The sequence below is a fragment of the Sceloporus occidentalis genome, unplaced genomic scaffold (genome assembly GCF_023333645.1).
Source record: "Sceloporus occidentalis isolate IW3139 unplaced genomic scaffold, rSceOcc1.0.p SCAF_179, whole genome shotgun sequence".
Taxonomy (NCBI): Eukaryota; Metazoa; Chordata; class Lepidosauria; order Squamata; family Phrynosomatidae; genus Sceloporus; species Sceloporus occidentalis.
In genome coordinates, this window is record NW_028317159.1 from 898,857 (window position 1) to 919,453 (window position 20,597).

General features: G+C 37.2%; 1 protein-coding gene across 1 annotated transcript in view; it reads right to left on the reverse strand.

Annotated features, from left to right (window-relative positions):
• Positions 1–2,203: 2,203 nt before the first annotated feature.
• LOC149278827 (protein-glutamine gamma-glutamyltransferase E-like) overlaps positions 2,204–20,597 on the reverse strand; it is a 48,294-nt gene continuing 29,900 nt past the window's right edge. The window contains exons 2-13 of the mRNA XM_089501707.1: positions 18,745–18,918; positions 17,794–18,042; positions 17,151–17,269; positions 15,062–15,190; positions 10,148–10,325; positions 9,540–9,675; positions 9,123–9,226; positions 8,779–9,021; positions 6,390–6,716; positions 6,128–6,288; positions 3,905–4,038; positions 2,204–2,357 (exon numbers count right to left, since the gene is read on the reverse strand). Of these exons, the coding sequence (XP_089357833.1) occupies positions 2,204–2,357; positions 3,905–4,038; positions 6,128–6,288; positions 6,390–6,716; positions 8,779–9,021; positions 9,123–9,226; positions 9,540–9,675; positions 10,148–10,325; positions 15,062–15,190; positions 17,151–17,269; positions 17,794–18,042; positions 18,745–18,918 (2,108 nt within the window). The remainder of the gene's footprint in view (positions 2,358–3,904; positions 4,039–6,127; positions 6,289–6,389; positions 6,717–8,778; positions 9,022–9,122; positions 9,227–9,539; positions 9,676–10,147; positions 10,326–15,061; positions 15,191–17,150; positions 17,270–17,793; positions 18,043–18,744; positions 18,919–20,597) is intronic.

The window sequence follows — 20,597 nt, forward strand, 5'->3', positions numbered from 1 at the left end:
TTAAAACCAAATAATCGTGGGGACCCCCTGTAAGACTTATGGTAGACTGCGAGCCTTTTCTACACACAAAGTAGAATATTTACACACACAGTAACATATTTACACAAACACCCCCCCAAACAAAAACTTACACACAGATAGTAACATACATTTTAATATTAGAAATACACAGTAACATTGTCAGATTCCACAATGATCTATAAGCATGAAAAACCTCCAAAGAAAAAAAAAAAAAGTGACCTTGTTTAATACGGTCACTTTAAGAACTCTGACCTCACGTCGTTATGAAAGCGTGCTCCACCTGTGCCTCAGGGCGTGATTATTGTGTATAGTGACTGACATGCGCCTGAATCTGGTCCTGTGAAACCTGAGCTTATATCTTCTGTTCGGAGACCTCTGAAAAGGTAATATCACTATTATCTTAACTCCTGTCTGATTTGGATTAGATCTGTGAATTATCTGAACTCCTGCCTGATCTGGATTTGTACTGTGGATAGAAATTCCCATTTTGTATCAAGCCCCATTGATGCTACTCTGGATACCTACCTGTACCCTTTCACAAGTTCTATGGACTTTCTGCTATTTTCTCTGTAATGAGATTCTGAACTTACCCTGCCATTTCGGATCATTTGGAGATAATCAAATCAGCGCTTCTTCTGTTATTTCATTTGATTTTACCTACCTGCCATATTAATCTGAACCTGTGTGCTCTGAGAGATTACCTTCTATTTCAAACCTGTTTTTCACCGCTGACAATAAATACGAAAGGATTCATTCTTCTCATTATGGTGTTTTGGTGAATTTATTTCCATCCAATATGGCTAACTAACCTGACGGCGAGCACACAGATGACAAACATACTAATACACTTACTGACACACACATAGGCCCAGAGGTATGCATGGCACAGGGTGGGAAGGGGTTTCTCACAATATGAAGGCCTCTGTTATGCCATGTTAACCATGTTCATTTGATAAGCTGTGGCAGCTGCTCATTACCCAACTATAGCTGCCAGTGGAGTCAGTAGTGCATGTGGACAACCTTCTAGCATGTAAAAATTCTTGAATTTCATAAGAAGCTCATTTGCTTTTGGCTGAATAAAAGTCTGTCTTCTTTATTATCCAGGGTTCCAGTTTCCTCTGCTGGTGATGGAGCAGGTGAAACATGGAAGGATAGTAGGTGTGGGCAAAAGAAGACGAAAATAGAAAACTGACAGAGCTTCACACAGGGACTCCAGGACAAAACCAGAAAGTTCCCAGGTATCGTCCAGCTACCACCAACCATAATAGGTCTCTGCGATGGAGGCCAGAATTTACATGTGAACCCCATAGAAAACATGGGGAGTTCCTATATTTTCTTCGTTTGACACTTTGATATTAGAAATACACCGTAACATACTTACACACTGATACATTTACTTACACACACAGTAATATTACGTAGATAAAGTTAAATACTGACTTACGCACACAGTAGCAGGATTGATCCTTTTTTAAAACAATGCTGATAGGAATAACTCTTACTTTTATGCTACACCGTCATACCTATATATTTATAATGTATGATATCAAGCAAAAGTAATACCATGTGTTTGGTTTATAATGAATACCTTTAGTGCGCACGTTGCAAATAGCTGCTAAAATGGTTTCATTCGCTTATGGTTCCGGCCCATCCCTGGTTTTGACAAATCACAATGAACGGGTTAAACTCATTACGCATCTTTATTTCAGGACAGCATTTCAGTACAACAAATGTGTGCAGCACCGAACCATAGTTAGACATTGTGAACAGGTAGGGAGTAACCTATTCTGGTTACTGTTCTTTGCAGATAATGTACAGTCACCAGCATTAGGTGCTGATTGGTCAATGAGCGGTGTATAGTGATTTTTTTTCTTTGTGGTTTTGGGTACATTTTCAAATATAGTCTTTGCTGAGCTTATGAATGAAAGAAGGGGAAGATGTTGTTGATATAAGGGAATGTTAAGGTGACTCCTTTGGCGCTTTAGTTAAGTTATTTCTGCAGGATTTCTACTACCTAAAAGGTGATGGAAAGGTTTACCGCTGTTCTTTCATGGTACATAAAGACCTTCAATAGAACAATTGTTAGTCATGATAAACATAATTTAATGTTGTCGTGTCAAGGTCTGAAACATGAATTAATCATTCTAGAAGTGGTAGCAGCTTGCGGCTGGTGCCTCTGTTATCAGTGAGAACCTATCACCATTACTTTCTGAGATGCTTTGACGTTCTGTATTTTGTCAGAGTTGAAAGTCAATTGCAATGTTCTTAAACCAGATTTGAAAGGGGTAACTATAAAGTGTGTCGCATATTTCTTTCCAGGCTTCAAGGGTGGCAATCTAAAAAAAAAAAAATAAATAAAAAAATAAAAAAAAAGGAATGTATAATGTTATACAGAGACACAGTGTTTGTCAATTTCATAATATGCCAAGGGCTCAAAGTAATTTAGTATTACAGAAAAAAATATATTCTGATAGGCTTTAAAAGTTTACTTATTTCCAGAATCAATTACATTCTTGAAAAGAAATATTGATATAACCGTATTGGTCCAAGAGAAAACGAAACCTTTAGTCGAAGTTGATACTCTTTATTTAGTCAATATAGAAAAAAGAAGCGTTCAGAGACCTCCGAGAAGGAATTCTATCAGAAGAGGAGACCTCTAAGGCCCCTTTATGAAAGGTTTCATGTTTTTAATTTTTTGGGGCTCAATAAAAAGGTATCGCGTTCAATTATTGACTGTCCTCCGCCTTTTGAAACAACTCTATATATCGCTAGTAAAGCATTTTGTTGTTAATTTTAAATTATTTTCTCTGGCCTTGATGAAGACCATATGTGGTCAAAATAGTGAGATCTAATCAATAAGTGTCTAATGCTTGTGAGTTGGCCTAACATGAGGGATGAGGAGTCTAGTTGAGGCCTATACCACCTCATCCCCTTTTTCTTTTTTATTATTAATGTAGTTACATTAAAAGAAAAAATCATTCCAAGGCATACAGAAATATGCATAGGGAGCCCTACACTTAGACCTTTTACTATGAGTACTATGTGCGCAACATATTATGAATGATTCACGCTCCTACACTCAGTGTTTTGAGCATTAATGCATATTAACACATTTTTGGACACGCATCATTAGGATTTCTTTGAAACCTTTTACACGGTGACATTTATTCAACAAAAAAACTGGTTTTGAATGAGACAAAGTTGAATGTGTGATCCCAGGCAAATCCTTTGCATGACGCTACAAATCCGTGCAATCATTTAGTCACATGAAACTCTTGCAATTGCTCTATAAAATGTGTGATTCTTTACCATCACCAAAAATCCATTTAATTTGACAAAATCCACAATATGTGATTCATTCCTCATAAAATGGTTAACAAAATGAACTGCATGGACGACAACATGTCAGATTATTTTATTGTATGGGAAAACAAAGTTTTCCAAGAGCTGTGTTATAAATCATAGGGATTAAAGTAGGCTAGAACACTGCATTCATAGGTGTGGTGCCACTTAGTGGGCCTTTTTAAAATGACTGGGCCTTTCTAGAATGACTTGACCTTGAGATTTTTCCACAAACACTATCATATAAGCATTCTAGATGGCTGCCTAGGCCTTGTTGGCCCGGGTCAGGATATGAGCCTAGTGGACTTTGAAGTGAGGACCTTTCCTACGGTAGCAAGCAGGTGCATGCAGAAGTGGGGTGCTAGAGACATAGTTCTCTTAGGATGCTCTAAGATCAGCCATTTGCTTAGGGGCACCAGGTTGTACATTATTCACGGAAAATAATGGTTACATAACTTATGTCTAACATGCTCCTACTATACACCATTTCTCCTCAGATATTTAAAGTTAGGTAAACTATATTTATTTTGACTAGACTTACTTGTGCTGAAATTGTCCACTAACTAGTCCACTTCCTTCCAATGTCAATACACATGAATTCAGTGTCTCAGAAAATGTGTTGGAGAGCTCAACCTCTGCGTAGAAAGTTGTGTATATAACAGCCTGCGTAGGCATCTATGAAAAAATGATCAAAAAGGTAGTAATAAACTTTATGTTGTATAGAGAGACAAAGGTCTTTCATCACAAGAGTATAAAGAATGCAGGTCACCTAAGAAGTAACTAGATGCTGTCAGTAATAGTACGGAAGAACGCAGAGAATGTTTCAGTGCAGGCTCCAGCATAAAATAAGACAAAGTGTCTTGTTCATGTAATGAAATAAAATATTCTTCTGTAGTTTAAATCTGAAATATTAGTGTAGTCTGACAATACATACAGCTTCTGCATATTATTTGTTTTATGCAGCACCATCAAATTCCGTAGTGCTGTACAATGGGTGGACATAACAGGTAGTCTGTAACATAACAAATTGATTTACAGAGACAACAGGTGAGGAGGGCCCTGCTCAAACGAGTTTACAATCTAGAGGGATTTAGGGTGTATTACACAATAGGTAAAAGTGTCGTTGTTAGGGATGGACCAGCCACACTAGTAAAAGTATTCCAGGAGAGGGACTAGGAAAGGTGAGTTGAAGGAATAAAGGCACGGAGAAAGGCTGATAGGCCGGGGGAGATCATTCCAGAAGATAGTGACAGCCCTTGAGAAATCTTGTAGGCGTGCATGAGAGCTAGAAATCAGAGGAGAGGACAGAAGGAGATTGTTGGATGAGCGGAGAGACCGGTTAGGAGTGTATTTAGAGATGAGTGATGAGATGTAGGTAGGGGAACCGCTGTGAGGGGCTTTGAAAGTAAGAGTAAGGATTTTGAAATTGATCCTGAAGTGCACAGGCAGCCAGTGAAGTGGTGTGAGAGGAAGATAATTCATGGTGGATTGTAGAGGGGTGAGACTGTTAAGAGGGAGACCAGCTAGGACAGAGTTACAATAATAAAGACATGGAAGAGAGCCTTAGTGGCATGCTGTGTTAGGAAGGGACAGATGCGGGCAATGTTTTTAAGATGGAGATGGCAGTTTTTAGAGACAGACTGAATGTGGGGGTGAACAAAATGTCTGAGTCAAGGGTGACACCAAGACAGCGGGCAGAGAGGAAGAGAGATCAGGAGACAATAGATAGATCTGGGTGTCATACAGGTGAAAGCCAAAGCATGTGATTAGTTTGGCAAGTGAGGAAGTATAGAGAGAGAACATAAGGGATCCTAGAATTGAGCCTTGGGGTACCCCCACTGAGAGGGGGAGGGGGAAGTGTTACCGGAGACAGAGACGCTGAAGGTATGATCAGAGATGTAGGAAGTGAACCAGGAGACAGCAGTGCCATGGAGACCAAGAGCATGAAGAGTTTGAAGGAGAAGAGGGTGATCCACAGTGTCAAAAGCAGCAGAAAGGTCCAGTAGGATTAGCTTGGAGTAGTGACCCTTGGATTTGGCAGTGAGTCATTAGTAACTTTAGTAAGGGCGGTCTTGGTAGAGTAAAAAGCAGAAATTAGAGTAGGTGAGCTGTGAAACAATAAAGAAAAAAATGGTGGTTCAAAGACTTCTTCTTAGCTCATTTATATGAAAAAGAATAACAAAACCACATAGCGCAACCTATAAATGCAAAAAAATATGATGGAGTGGATGGCGTGATATTTAACTCACACTTTTAAAGAGCACTAAAAAAGTGCTATATGCGTATCTCAAACGAAGAGTAAAACTCAAGAATGCATAATAGATTAATCTTCATAGAACGATTTAGTAGCGACAGATAAGTACAATGTGAATATTCTTACAAGACAGGCATTGACAGCAGGCATCAAAGTCCCAAAAGAGAGTAACACTAGACTGGGTTTCACAGGATTTTGTGAGAGAATAACTCAACATTTTGCACAAGGATACATTGACAACCATTTGAATTTTTTAAAAACAAAAAAAATAAAAAAAATATATATATATATATATATATATATATATCTTACATTTAAAATGAAATAAATTGACATCTAGGGCAGATTGTAAAGTTTGTGCATGGAGAGGCTTAGAAAGCTGTAAGATCTAAGTCTGATTTGTTTTGTTTTGTTTTTTGTTTTGTTTTTTTAAATTTAAGTTGCACCACAATGGTTTAAAAACTGATTTGATACATTTCAGTAAACTGATCAGGATGTTGTTCTTCCTACCTTGATACTTAGAGGCAGCTTTACCAAAGTAACATCTTTCTCCACCAAGATTCTTTCTTCAGAGCCTTCAACCTCACACAAGGCTGTCATACGGATCACGTTGTCTTCCTTCACACATTTTCCATACTGGATATACGTTAGTGGTATGGAAATGTTTATTTCTTGTGGATAAAATAGATCAATCAAACTTTTTTTTTTTTTTCCCCTCGAATAATTAATCAATTAATTACATTGTGTTGAATGACTTGCTAAGAGCACTTACCTTGCTGAGGACTCAGTTGAACGGATTTTGCTTCAGTCCAGATCTCGTGTTTAGGCCGTCCAGTATACAAAATACAGGAAGCAGTCATGTTTACAACAATGCTAATGGTATCAGCTGTCAGGTTTTTTAGCGTAAGCATGATCTCTATATCCTGTCCAACTGTGGGAACTTTTTCCACTTTAAAACGTCCAAACAGTATCTCGCCTTGCATTGTCCTATCGCCACCTCTTCTACGTAAACTAAGTAAGTTCCTCTCAAGTTCCTCAATGGGACCTTCATGTAACTTATGAACAGCCTTTTCAAATACCTCTCTCTCCTCTTTGGAACCTGTTGTAAAGAGAAATAATTCATATATTCTATCAAGGAATTAAGCTTTTAACTTTTTTTTTTTCCAGGGAAGATGACCACATTTTATTTTGTCTGTTCAGGGGGACACTATGAAGCAGATAAGATTACACACACAGGTATATATATATATATATATATATATATATATATATATATATCACATACACACTGATTCATATATATACACACCATCACATACAGATGCATTTTATATTATTATTATTAAGGAACCACATTGATTTTAGATGTAATGATATATTTATATCATACATACAATCATTACAAACATGAACTGTTTCAGATACTTTCTCAATTAGCAGACATAAACAGATTGAGAGAATTAACCCCTCTATAACCAGACATGAGCAAATTTAGAGAATTATCCCCACTATTACAAGGCATTACAACACAGTCACACAGACGGACAAACAGTCGCGTAAACACATACCTGGTTTTGGTTGCAGCTTCCACTGAGATCGGTGTGGAGGAAAGACTCTCAGCCAATCAGGAGAATTGAGGGGTCTCTCCTGATTGGTTGAGACCAATTCTCATTCTGGGACAATGCATTGGCTGCACAGGACCCATTGTGGGACTGTGCTGGGCAATCTAGGACATGTGGTCACCCTAGTTTCAGGTCTTCACAAAGACAGTATAAAATATCTCATATGAGACAAAAGAGACGGTGATAGGATTACAAGGCACTAGAATAGCAAATGATTTGGCTCATCCTGTATTTTGGGGTCTCTGGTATTAAAATGTAACTGAGGTAGTAGCTCTGAGGCTTGAAGTAGGGCTTTCCGAAATGCATTGCTTTTAAAGCAGCACCTCTGTTCTTTTGTGTTTTCCAGGCCAGGTACACCATTATACCGATAATGTATTTGTATAAAGGTACATACATTTTTATTTTCTAATCTTATTTTCTTGTTTTCTTAAGTATATATTCTTTTTTTATATCTAGAAACATTTCCTGAAGTGATGTTTTTTGTTTGGCATGTATACTTATTCAAGTGTTTTCTACTTGAATATACCTAACATATGTTTGTCTTTTTATTATCTCATTATGTTTAATTGTTTTTATTAATCAAATAATTTTCTTAATCTAGCATTTGTATTTTTCACTTTTATATTCTTGTTTCTGCACATATATATTTTAACGCTGACCATTTTTGTTGACAAGCAGAACCATACCATTGATCGCTATGGTGATAGGATAACTATAGAAACTTGCACAAAAATCACATTTTATACATAGCCTCCAGAGGGTGTGAACCCAAATCATAATGATTACATATATTTTCATTCTTTGTTACTCAACACTATGCAATGTGTATCCTATTCATACATGGCAAGAAAATGAGTCCCTTTAATCAACTATTACAACACCTTTTTTTTTATTGACCTTAAGAAAAAGCCATATATGTTGTATACAGTACTTGCTCAATTATAAAATTTGGTTTTATTGCCAGAAAAAATCATCTAAAAAAAAAAATGACTTCATCTTATAATCAAGGTCGTCTTTTCAGACCTCAGATCAGTGCTGATCATCTCTCAGCCACTGACTGATAGGCAGATGAATATACAAGATTTTGTACGCATGAGATATGGAGTAAATTACCACCTCACATTACTACCCCCAGCCCTACCAGATTTTAATTGTACATATGAGTGGAATAGTGGAAGTAAGTGTGGAAATGAGTGAGCGCAGGTAATCTGTTTGTTAGGTGTTCAAATGATAAAACACTGTTTCGATGAAATCCAGAATTTGGAAGGGGTCAGCTTACTATCAGGATAGTCTTATAATCGAGCAAATTTATAAAATATAGAAGTATTTCCCAATGTCTTGACTTCTGTACATGACTCCTCCACAAATTATCACAGGGTGATAAATCAATGTCTGCAATCTATACTATGCATTTATTATTCTGTGCCATGTTGAATAACCCTATTTGAACCGGTAAAAATAAAATCTATAATTATCAATGTAATCAACATTATTAAATGTGTGCTATGAATAATGCTAATAACAGGAAGATGGTAATACCTTCTGAATGTTTATATGTGTGTGTAACATCCACTCGATCATCTGTCCCAACAGCTTTTGTGCTAATGTATTTGCCGATTGATCTTGTATCATTTGTAGTCCTTTTCTTGGTCCCATCACTGTACTGGATCCAGTAAGCAACATCGGCGTTTACAGAGGCAAACATGAATCCTACATCATAGTTAAGATCAGTATCTCCTTCTTTAATTGCATGAAGTGGCGCAGGACCACAACGATATATTCCTGGGGAACCCAACAAAAAGCTGTGAGTTAGAGGTGCTGTTCTGCCTACTCTACTGAACTTGGTTTGGACCATGAGATCTAAGATTGTGGAGCTGGCATACCTTTACTGGTCTCCAGTGGAGTTGAATCCATTACTTGCCAGCCATTGTAGGGTGCGCCAATGTCACTGCGCCTAAACCAAGCTTCATTCCAGACGTGGAAATTCCTGAAAACAATAGTACAATGACACCATGGCATGCTTTGAGTTACCAGGTCATCGCAAATACTCCAAATCATTTATGCACAGTCAAAAAAAATGCATCCCATTTAATATTAACCTCAATGCTCTTTTAGTGCAGCTGCCCTGTCCATAGAAATACCAGAATAATATTTCTGGAGCGTGTGCTGGAAATACCATTGTATTCATTTATACAGTACTTACTAATCTGCATTTCTGCCTAACTGATGTTTAGCTAGAAGATACCCTTTTTTCTATATTTGAATAGTATTTGCATAAGATTGGGCCCATCCTTACTCACCATATTAGATCTTGTTCAGCCTGTTGACTGCTTGCATGGCTATCATAGTATAAATCTATACACAGGTTTCCATTCTTGTCCTGGGCCGAGTTGAAGTTTGTAATGACGCGATTTGGAATCCCCAGGCACCTGAGCACTGGAATGAAAAATCAAATTGAGATTGTTCTAGTTTGATTTTTATATTGCCTCATTCTAAAGTCATGTAAGACAGCAGTTCCATTTTACATATTTACTCACACTCCTGAGTAGAAAATATACATCCTGGGACGGGGCAGCAGGAGGACAAAGGAGCAGGGGCATCTGTACAATGGGCTGATCGATTTGATGAGTTTGGGCCACCAGTCACCATTTAACTTTTGGCTTAATAGACAACCCTCAATTAATTGCAATCGTGTCTTGAGTAGGTATCTGTAACCTGACCTTAATTCTTCATGGATACCGTTGGCGAGTCATATTGTGTCTGACCAAGGTGTACAGATTTATATTGTGGTATTTTGACTAGAAAATGTACCTGGAATATTAAGCTACTAAGGCATTATTTTCTTAAACAGGCTGTGATAATAGAATACTGGCATTGTGTAATGTCTAATGTCTTTATGGCCTGTTACCTGTGCAGAGGACACCTCCGTACACCCAGCACTGTCCATATTTCACAGGTCTAAATCCCTTATAGTACCATTGTTTCAAGATAGGAGTACTTCCATTCCAGCTCGTTGGGCTAACACCATCATCATAATCCCCACTCCAGTTCTCCACAAGAACACCATTTTCATCTTTACTATTTACCTGGCAGACAAAAATAGGTAATTGCAACTATATCTTAACGTATCTATAAATATTGTTAGTAATCCTATTCAATATGTAAAATCAATGCACTAATGTCAATACTGTATTATGATGAACTGAGTCTACCATATATTTAAATGTTGAAATTCACTATTTCACAATAAACTTATTAGCTAGCTGGTTTCCCTTACGAAAAAATTACTGCAGTTTTTCTGAAGTAATACTGCAGTTTTTTGGACATGAAAAAACTGCAATACTGCACTTTTACTGCAGTATTACTGCACATTTACTGCATTTGCACTTCACTGTACTGCACTTTTACTGCAGTTATTTTTGTACAGAAGTACAAATGCAATAAAGCTACAGTACATTGAAGTACAACTGCAGGTTTGCAATATAAAAAAAAAAGTGTGGTAAATGTGCATTAAAACTGCAGTACAGTGAAGTACAAATGCAGTAAAAGTGCAGTATTGCAGTTTTTTCATGTCCAAAAAACTGCAGTATTACTTCAGAAAAACTGCAGTAATTTTTCGTAAGGGTTTTGTGCATGCGTGTATTTATACATCACTCAAATATATATACTGATGCCGACTCACACATACTGTTCATGTAAATACTGTTCTGCCTCAGAGCTTGGATATTGTGGTCTGTGCCACCAGAGGGTTGTTATTGACAGGATGGCAGGACACGCTGGGGCAGGTCCACGCCAATCATGTGCCACTCCGGCCCAAATGACAGAACCCTTTGGGTGGATAAGAGATTTCCCTCCAACAGCTCACAAAGTAGCGATGGACGGATATCATATTTTATATATATATATATATATATATATATATATATATATATATAAATATTTATGTATACCGTATGTGCACTGGGGTCTCCTAAGACCCCCTGCAACTTTTGTGTGGGAAGACACTGCAGCTGGCTGGTATGCGAATACACCGGCAAGGCTGAATGCATCTTCTGCAAGGCGATGATCTAACATAGTAACATAGTTCATAAGGTTGAAAAAAGACCAAAGTCCATCAAGTTCAACCTATATACATATTGTGTCCCTACTGTGTTGATCCAGAGGAAGGCAAAAAAACCCTTATGAAGCAGATGCCAATTGCCCCATACCAGGGGGAAAATTCCTTCCCGACTCCAAATATGGCAATCAGAATAAATCCCTGGATCAACGTTCTGTCCCTATTAATCTAATATCCATAACTTGTAATATTATTGCTTTCAAGAAACACGTCCAGGCTCCTTTTGAACTCTTTTATTGAGTTTGCCATAACCACTTCCTCTGGCAGAGAGTTCCATAATCTCACCGCTCTTACTGTAAAGAACCCCCGTCTGTGCTGGTGTAGAAACCTTCTTTCCTCCAACCGTAGAGGATGTCCCCTTGTTATAGATACAGTCCTGGGTATAAATAGGTCCTGGGAGTGATCTCTGTACTGTCCCCTTATATATTTATACATAGTTATTAAATCCCCCCTAAACTGTCTTTTTTCCAAACTAAATAACCCTAATTCTGATAATCTTTCTGGGTACTGTAGTCCTCCCATTCCCCTTATTACTCTGGTTGCCTGTCTTTGAACCCTCTCCAGCTCCACTATATCTTTCTTGTACACTGGTGCCCAGTACTGTACACAGTATTCCATGTGTGGTCTGACTAGTGACTTGTACAGTGGTAGAATTATTTCCTTGTCGTGGGCATCTATGCCCCTTTTGATGCACCCCATGATTTTATTTGCCTTAGCAGCAGCTGCCTGACACTGGTCGCTACAGGTAAATTTACTGTTAACTAAAACTCCTAAGTCCTTTTCCATGTCAGTCGTCCCCAGTGTTTTCCCATTTAATACATATTCCCAGCCTGGATTTTTCTTCCCCATGTGCATAACCTTACATTTATCTGTGTTGAACCTCATCTGCCACATCCCAGCCCAAGCCTCCAACCTATGCAGATCCATTTGTAATCGTGCGCTGTCCTCTATTGTGTTAACCACGTTACAGAGCTTAGTATCGTCTGCAAAGATTGATACTTTACTATACAATCCCTCTACAAGGTCATTAATAAATATATTAAAAAGAATAGGACCCAAAACTGACCCCTGTGGTACCCCACTAGCAACAGTAACCCACTCAGAGTATGTACCATTAATAACCACCCTCTGTTTCCTATCACTGAGCCAGTTACTTACCCACATACACACATTCTCCCCCAGCTCAAGCATTCTCATTTTATGTACCAGCCTTTTATGTGGCACCGTATCAAATGCTTTGGAAAAATCAAGATATACGACATCCAGCGATTCACCCCGATCCAGTCTTGAGCTCACCTCCTCATAAAAGCTGATCAGGTTAGTTTGACAGGACCGATCCCTTGTAAACCCATGCTGATATGGAGTCATACACTTATTTTCATTGAGATACTCCAAAATAGCATCTCTTAGGAAACCCTCAAACAGTTTACACACAACAGAAGTTAAACTAACAGGCCTATAATTCCCCGGGTCACTTTTTGTCCCCTTTTTGAATATTGGCACAACATTTGCTATGCGCCAGTCCTGGGGAACAGACCCTGTCACTATAGAGTCCTTGAATATTAGAAATAGGGGTCTGTCTATTACATTACTTAACTCCCTTAGAACGCGGGGGTGAATGCCATCTGGACCTGGTGATTTGTCTATTTTGATTTTTTTTTTAGGCGGCACTGCACTTCTTCCTGGGTTAGACAGGCGACATGTACTGGGGCAGTTATCTCATCCTGCTGTATATTACCTGGCATTTCATTTTCCTCTGTGAATACAGCAGAGAAGAATATATTTAATAGATTAGCTTTTTCCTGATCCCCGTCTATAACTTCTCCCTCATTACTTTTTAAGGGGCCAACGCTTTCATTTTTAACCTTTTTACTATTTATATAGTTAAAGAACATTTTGGGGTTTGTCTTACTCTCTCTGGCAATGAGTCTTTCTGTCTCCACTTTTGCTGCTTTTATCTGATTTTTACATATTTTATTTTTTTTCCCGATAGCTTTTTAGTGCTTCCTCACTGCCTTCCTGTTTTAGTAGCTTAAATGCCTTTTTTTTGCCATTTATTGCCCCCTTTACATTTTTATTTATCCACATTGGTTTTCTCTTGTTCCTGACTCTTTTATTCCCATACGGTATGTACCTTTCACAGTGAGAATTTAAGATATCCTTAAAAATCTCCCATTGAGTGTCTGTACTCTTGTTTTCGAGGACATTTTCCCAATTTACAGTGTTAAGGGCTTCTCTTAGTTGATCAAACTTTGCCTTCCTAAAGTTCATGGTTCTTGTGGCTCCTCTAAGAGTTCCCTTATTGAAGGACAAGTTATAATGTATCATATTGTGATCACTATTTCCTAGATGCCCCCTGACCTGCACATTAGTTACTCTGTCAGGTCTGTTGGTTAATATTAAGTCCAGTAGGGCGCCCCCTCTGGTCGGGTCCTGTACCATTTGGGACAGATAATTATCCTTACTTATAGTCAGAAACCGGTTTCCTTTATGAGATTCACAGGTCTCTGTTTCCCAGTTTATGTCGGGATAGTTAAAGTCCCCCATAATAACCACCTCATTGTTATTTGCTGCCTTGTTTATTTGCTTTAATAATTGATCTTCTGCTGCTTCCATTATATTTGGTGGCTTATAGCAAACCCCGATCAGTATTTTATTATTTTTCTTTTCCATAGGGGATCTGTAGGGGTCTACTGAATTCCTTCATATGTTAGCAAGGAGAAAAACTGTTATATGCATTAAATGGTATATGTTAGCTGAAGTATCAATTCACAAATATCACAAATAGATAACTGTAGTCAGAATATGACAAATTGCTTCACAACCAATGACCTATATAATAACGATCATTAATAAGAAGCAAATTTAATTGTAGATATCCATAATAATCAGTGCTGACTGCTACATTCTCTCAACGATTGCCAAAGCCGAGTGACTTGCCTAGTTTAATTATAGTCCCCAGTAGCTTGTCACTCTAAAAACCAATATTTAATTACGGTATATTGCAATTTTATTTGAATTGTATTGCTATTATATTTTTGCATAAGCATGATCGCAACTGTTACCTTTCAATACATTCAAGAGACAATGTTTATTTTTTTCCTTTTGAAAATTATTAAGATATATTTCATGTATTATTACAACTCTAAAAGGTCAGCTAGGACAATCCTGTTTCTGTGTAGATCAGCACTTTTTAAAGAAAAAAGTACAATATGGATCTAAAATATTTTTATAGCAGACAATTTGGACAGTACTTAAAAATGTATTAAAATAATATACACTTAATATAATGATATGTTGTGTATATTGGAATGCTCTGCGTAAGATATAGACTGTAGTGAAAATTGAAGTTTAGCAGATGCTTGAACTATTCCATCTGTCACCATCAATCATACCATAGTCCAAACCAGACGAAGAGTCTTGACAGTTCTTAAATATATACCAGTATCAAAACCACTTAGACGACCACGTGTCTTGGCCATGTACGTGTTCTTTATATATTTCCAGCGAAATATTTTGCTTGTTGGCTACTTGAGTTAGAAAATGGTATACCTAATACTGCTGCCAGGGGTCCTATAGGACAACAGGAGCTATAACAAGAGGTTTACATGGTTCAACAACCTATGGTTATCTTTAATTTCATAATGAAATGGTAACGTGAGAAAAACACTGACAATAATATGGAATGTGCGATACGTCACTCACCGTGGCATTAAGGACTCTGCACACATAGAGTGGATCACTCCGTTGCGAGACGTCAGATGCTGGGTCTTTTTGATAATTAATGCTGTGATCCAAGATGGCAAAGCAGATGTCTAGAATATTTGCATCAAACTAAAGGCAAACCGATAAAACAAAGCACTTTGATAAAACATTCCATGTTTTCCAGCACGGACACATTAATAGAAACTTAATTATCTATGGTGTTTTTGTAATTATTATTGATTTTATATAGTGCCATCATATTCTTTAGTTCTGTTCAATCTGCAGAAAACACAACATAATAATTTGCACCAACAGAAACAAAATGCTAGGAAGGAGAGCTTACAATTTAGTGTTAACCACAATGCGAAAAGTAACACTTTAGCTACTACACTAACACTAGTAATAAATGCATTATACTTTTTCAAGTAGCTATTATATGTATATGTGTGTGTGTGTGTGTGTGTATATGTGTGTATGTATGTATGTATGTATATATATATAATCTCTTATATCATGACAAATGCAACGATAAAATATTGCGTTCTAATTGCTATGGATTTCAACTACCAAAAGTAACGCTGCTCCAAGTCCCCTTTTATTATAAAATCCTCACCCAACTGTCTCATTATACAATATACTGTTCTGCCATGTTTATTGTAATTTCTATTCATTCATTGGTTATATGACGGTTAATCATCAACCTAATACCTTTTTGTTTTATTATGAGAGTTGAGAGAGCTGAGGCACAAGCACAATCTTGGTTCTGTCTAGCACTTCTTCACTTTTCATGAGTTTATGGCTGTAGTAATTATAGGTAAAGATCAAGTTCTATCATTTCACCTTATATCACCTTTTCCTAGAATCTAACCTGATGTAAATGTGAGGGTTTCCCAACTTTTGATGCAGCCCTACCTTCTAAAGACACGTATGGTAATGTAAAAGCTGGAAGTTGTACTTCTGAATTAGATTTTCTGTACTGGAATAGTTTAAACGCAGGTGTAACTTTGGTTTTGGGCGAATATGACAATGCTTAACAATCGGTTCATAAGAACAATTACTTTTCGTCAACTTCATATGAGCCATTGCATGATGTCATTTGGGTGTACACGGCTTGATCATCAATTCATGGCTTATTCAGATGATTTACGTTATGTGCTGGTATTGCAGTGGTAAAAACTGTAGTATCTTATGTTAAGGCTATTTGATAAAAACCATTTCAGGCTGTTTTGTGTCCATTATGGTTAGTTGTCATCTTGTTTGTCTCACACAACATGATCTTATACCCTTACCGAGGGTTTTAATCTACTTAAAGTAATATTATGATCCTAAGCCGACTGTTAGAACATGGAGGTCCGATCTGCTATATCTTTCAGTCTCAAAAGTATTCCCAAATCATTAAATGCACGTATGCATTTTATAGTTTAGTTATTACAATTAAGACAGGTATCAATACTGTATTTACAGATCTCTGAATCTATAACAGAGCAAGGATATAATTTTAGTCCTAAAATCTGTAACAATGGCATTTTACTATTCATTGAAGAATTCTTTACATGCAAATAAATGGCAACAACAAGTAATGGGTGGGGGAGGAAAACTAGATGATTAGATGTTTCATCTATACCTTTATTTCCTCCAGGGTACATTATGCAATCAAATGTCATCTCTTTGATGTATAAAGATACTGCATTACCATGCAATGACTCCATGTTACATCTATTTGGAAACACTTATCCAAATGCTACTTAAAGGAAAGCTGGCACCTTTTTAATTAAGTATTAAAGATGAAATCTGCTTGATTTTTTTTTTTTTTTTTTTTCTGTATCGGTGTAATTGTTTTGAAAATATTTAGTTTAAAATTTTACATCATTGTAGCTGAGATTGATGGCAGCCTTTAGAAGAGCAAGGGTTAGCCTGAATAAAAACAATGAGCAACAGTAGCGGATGGATAGCTAAATGTGGATGGATTTTTTTGGTAGAATCTACTTCTTAGCATTCACCTGCCATACTCTTATAGAAGCCTCAGTGGTTGATTATAGCCATCGCTGTTAATAGATTAAAAATGGGAATAAAATGCAACATAGCTCACCTGATTATACTCCCAGTTCCTAGACGTGATGTCATCGTAGCTTCCCACAAATATGACACCATATTCATTTAAAACATATTCCTGTCTTTCATCCTCCTCAGACAGGAAAACATCATCCTCTGTAATAAAACGGCAAAAAAACAATGCAATAAATGACACTGATGATCAACATGCATTTCATGTGGAATAAACAACCGGCCAGACTAAAGAAATTTAGGATTTTAATTTCTCAGTAAACTGGGTAATACTCAACATATTCATTATAAATGGCCACCCTCAGTAAGCTTCTGACAGCCCTGCATAATACTGAATCAATGTAAAGAGCGTTCTCTAGTTACTTATAATATAAGTAATGTGCTATGCGGAGCCAACTCATCCCATATTGCCAGAAAAATTAATTAATACGCAATGACATGAGGCAACTAAAATATTCAGCACCAAGTCTAGAATTCCCTGAAGATGGCCTAGCTCAATCCAAAGCAGAATCTTGGTTTAGTGAATACAGCTCAACTTTGCACTCACTGTCTTGGCCAGGAGTAGGGTTGAGCACTGTTGGAGAATAGTCGATGACAGGTGTAGCCCAAGAGGTTGTCTTAGTTTCTTTTACACCATAAAAATCTATTGATGACTTTGAAGACTGTACCTTGGACCCATGGATTAAAGATTAGATAGAATCCACCAATCTTCTGAGGAGCCCCCTGGTCAGAGCGGTTGGAAAGGGCCGCTACGCTCAAAATATAACGTCCAATCACAGAATTGGAGGGGCTGTTTATGGTCACAGTCAGGGACTTCGCAGAGCTGGATGTAAGGACTGCACTCCATGTCTCCTTCTCCTGAGCTCTAAACAATGGGAAGGACACTTTTGTTTTGGTTTCCTCTGAAGGAGATGGACCTAGAACAATGAACACAAAGAAAACCATGTAAGAAAGATAGTACAAATTCTTTGTCTCTGACAAATGGACAATTTTGCTGTACTTGGCTAGCATGAAAGTAACTTTAGTGTATCTGTCAATTTACTTGCCTTACTTCTCTTTATATGAAACAAGCAGAACATGTTTAGTGACCTGACGTAGGGTACTGTATATACGTGCAGACATGTCTTCTCTGCTAGTGACAGGAAACAAAATGCTTGCTACCGATATACATCCAACAATTATTATACAAATAACGAATGAATAAGCCAATGTTTTTATAATACCATTTTAACTCGAATGGTTTCCAAAGGCAGGGGCCTCACTTTATATTTAGGTTTTGTGTATCTATGTTGGCTTGTTTGTCAAACCATTTTATTGTTTCATGGTACAGAACATATAACTAAAATATGATTTATGTTCATTTGACCTACTTTCCCACCTGGAGATTATTGTTCTTTTATCAATGTAAGATGATTCTATATTTTGTGTGTCTATATGCCAAATATGTGCCTGAAAGATAAACAGTCACACCTAGCTGACAAGATCTAGAAGAGGTAGAAACACTGTGGTTCTCTAATGCACAGGGAATTTGCTTGACATTTCTGTCCTTGACTGATCTTATGGGTGGGAACCGTGTGATTCTAAGGGTTGTATTTCTGGTTGTATGCTGAACCTCCTACCTGTCTCACAGGTGAATTGAATGTTTTCTCCCGGCTGCAGAGCTCGGCTGAAATTCAGGGTGATCACAAAAGGTTGCCCCCTCCTTAGGATGAGATCAGTGCTGTCAAAGACGTTTGTGTGGTGGGCTTTTTTGTTAGCAGAGAGATGCCAATCACAGCTTATGACCTGTAAACCTGTGAAGTTGAATACGAACAACAAAAAATTACTTGCAAAGAAAACATTCATAACCAGTAAAATTCTGTATATAAATTACTATAGATAGATTATGCATCATATAATGATCTACAATAGCGAATAGGTCATGGTATTTCCGAGATGTTCTTACGGTGCCGATGTTCTATCTAGTTTTATCTTTAAGTGCTAATAAATATAGTAGCATAACAAAAGCTATATTTGTCCTTTAAAAATCAATATCATTTGTGTGGGAAAAGGGAATTGTGGTTGGCAAAATATGTTGAAAATAGCAAAAAAAAAACAAAAAAACAAAAGCACTAGTACAAAAACACTCCTTGTTTTGGAAGAGTTAATATTCTATGTTGGTGTCTCTTTCACTATATTCCCCATCTGAAACTAGTTTTATTTCAAGAGAGCATGGTTACCTCCTAGTATGAAATTGTTTTTAGAACCATCCTTATTAAAACATTTTGGTTGCTAACATTACAATAGAATCTTTGTGATGGGCCATTAAAGAGTTAATATTTCAAGATCCTCATGGTCAGCTCAATGCACGCGTTCCCAGGTATGATTATAAACGGTAAGCTGGTGTTGCCGGTTTCTTGATTATGGAAAATAAGCTGCTATACACATAAATGAAAGGTTCGTTCATCTCTGAATTTATATGACCAAGTAAATATGCTTAGCAAAATTATGCCTCATGAAATACAATGTATCATTTACAAAACTAAAATTCCTTATGTAACTGTAATAAGGAGCTTACTATCTATTCTGCAAACGCACTGAACCCAAACACTGATCCTATACACCTATCTGTTCCCATTCAGGCAGGCTATAGAAGCATGTTAACACTGGGTATCTCATCTTTTTAATTAAGGCACTGCCCATATATTAGGTGCATTGATTCATTAAATTAATAACTAGTTGTTCTCCTTAGTGGATATTGATTTGTCATGATCGGCAAACTTCAAACTCCTTGACTGATACAAGTAAGTAGTTCAAGAATTACAAGGGCATGATTTTGGAATGCGGTTATACTTCATCAATCTAGAGAAGTTAATTAGAATGGACATTCTTACCTATTGATTAAAATAAACATGTGGGTACACTATGGCCTAGTTTTGATCGTCAAACCATACAGTCAAGAGATTAAAGAGATTGTGGACCAGCCCAGATGGGAAGTTAACCTAAGTGCCCCCCAGCACCTACCCCCTCCTTAATTAACACATATACTCACTTTAACACACACTTAATCACACTCTAACACACGATCACCCTATTATGCACTCTAACGTACACTTACGCGCACACACTCATACTATCAAACACACTTGCTTTAACACACACTTCCCTTGTCTGGAACCTATGTTTATAGGTACTTGCACACTGTGTGAGCAAGCTGTGCTATTACTACAGTCTCGTATAACATACGTGACTCTACTAAGTTTCTGCCTTTCCAGGAACTAGGCCACATTGGGAGATGGCTTTTTGAAGCTACTGATCACCAGCTCCCCTGGGCCTGCCTGTGTCTGCCAAGCAATATAGCTTAAAATATAATGGTTAATTTTGCGTGTGTTAATGTATTAAATTTTGTGTATTTTCATTCATGTTATTGATAATTTTCCCTCTCCACTATTGCAGTAGCATTTCTCTAAATGAAATGTAATATAATAATGAT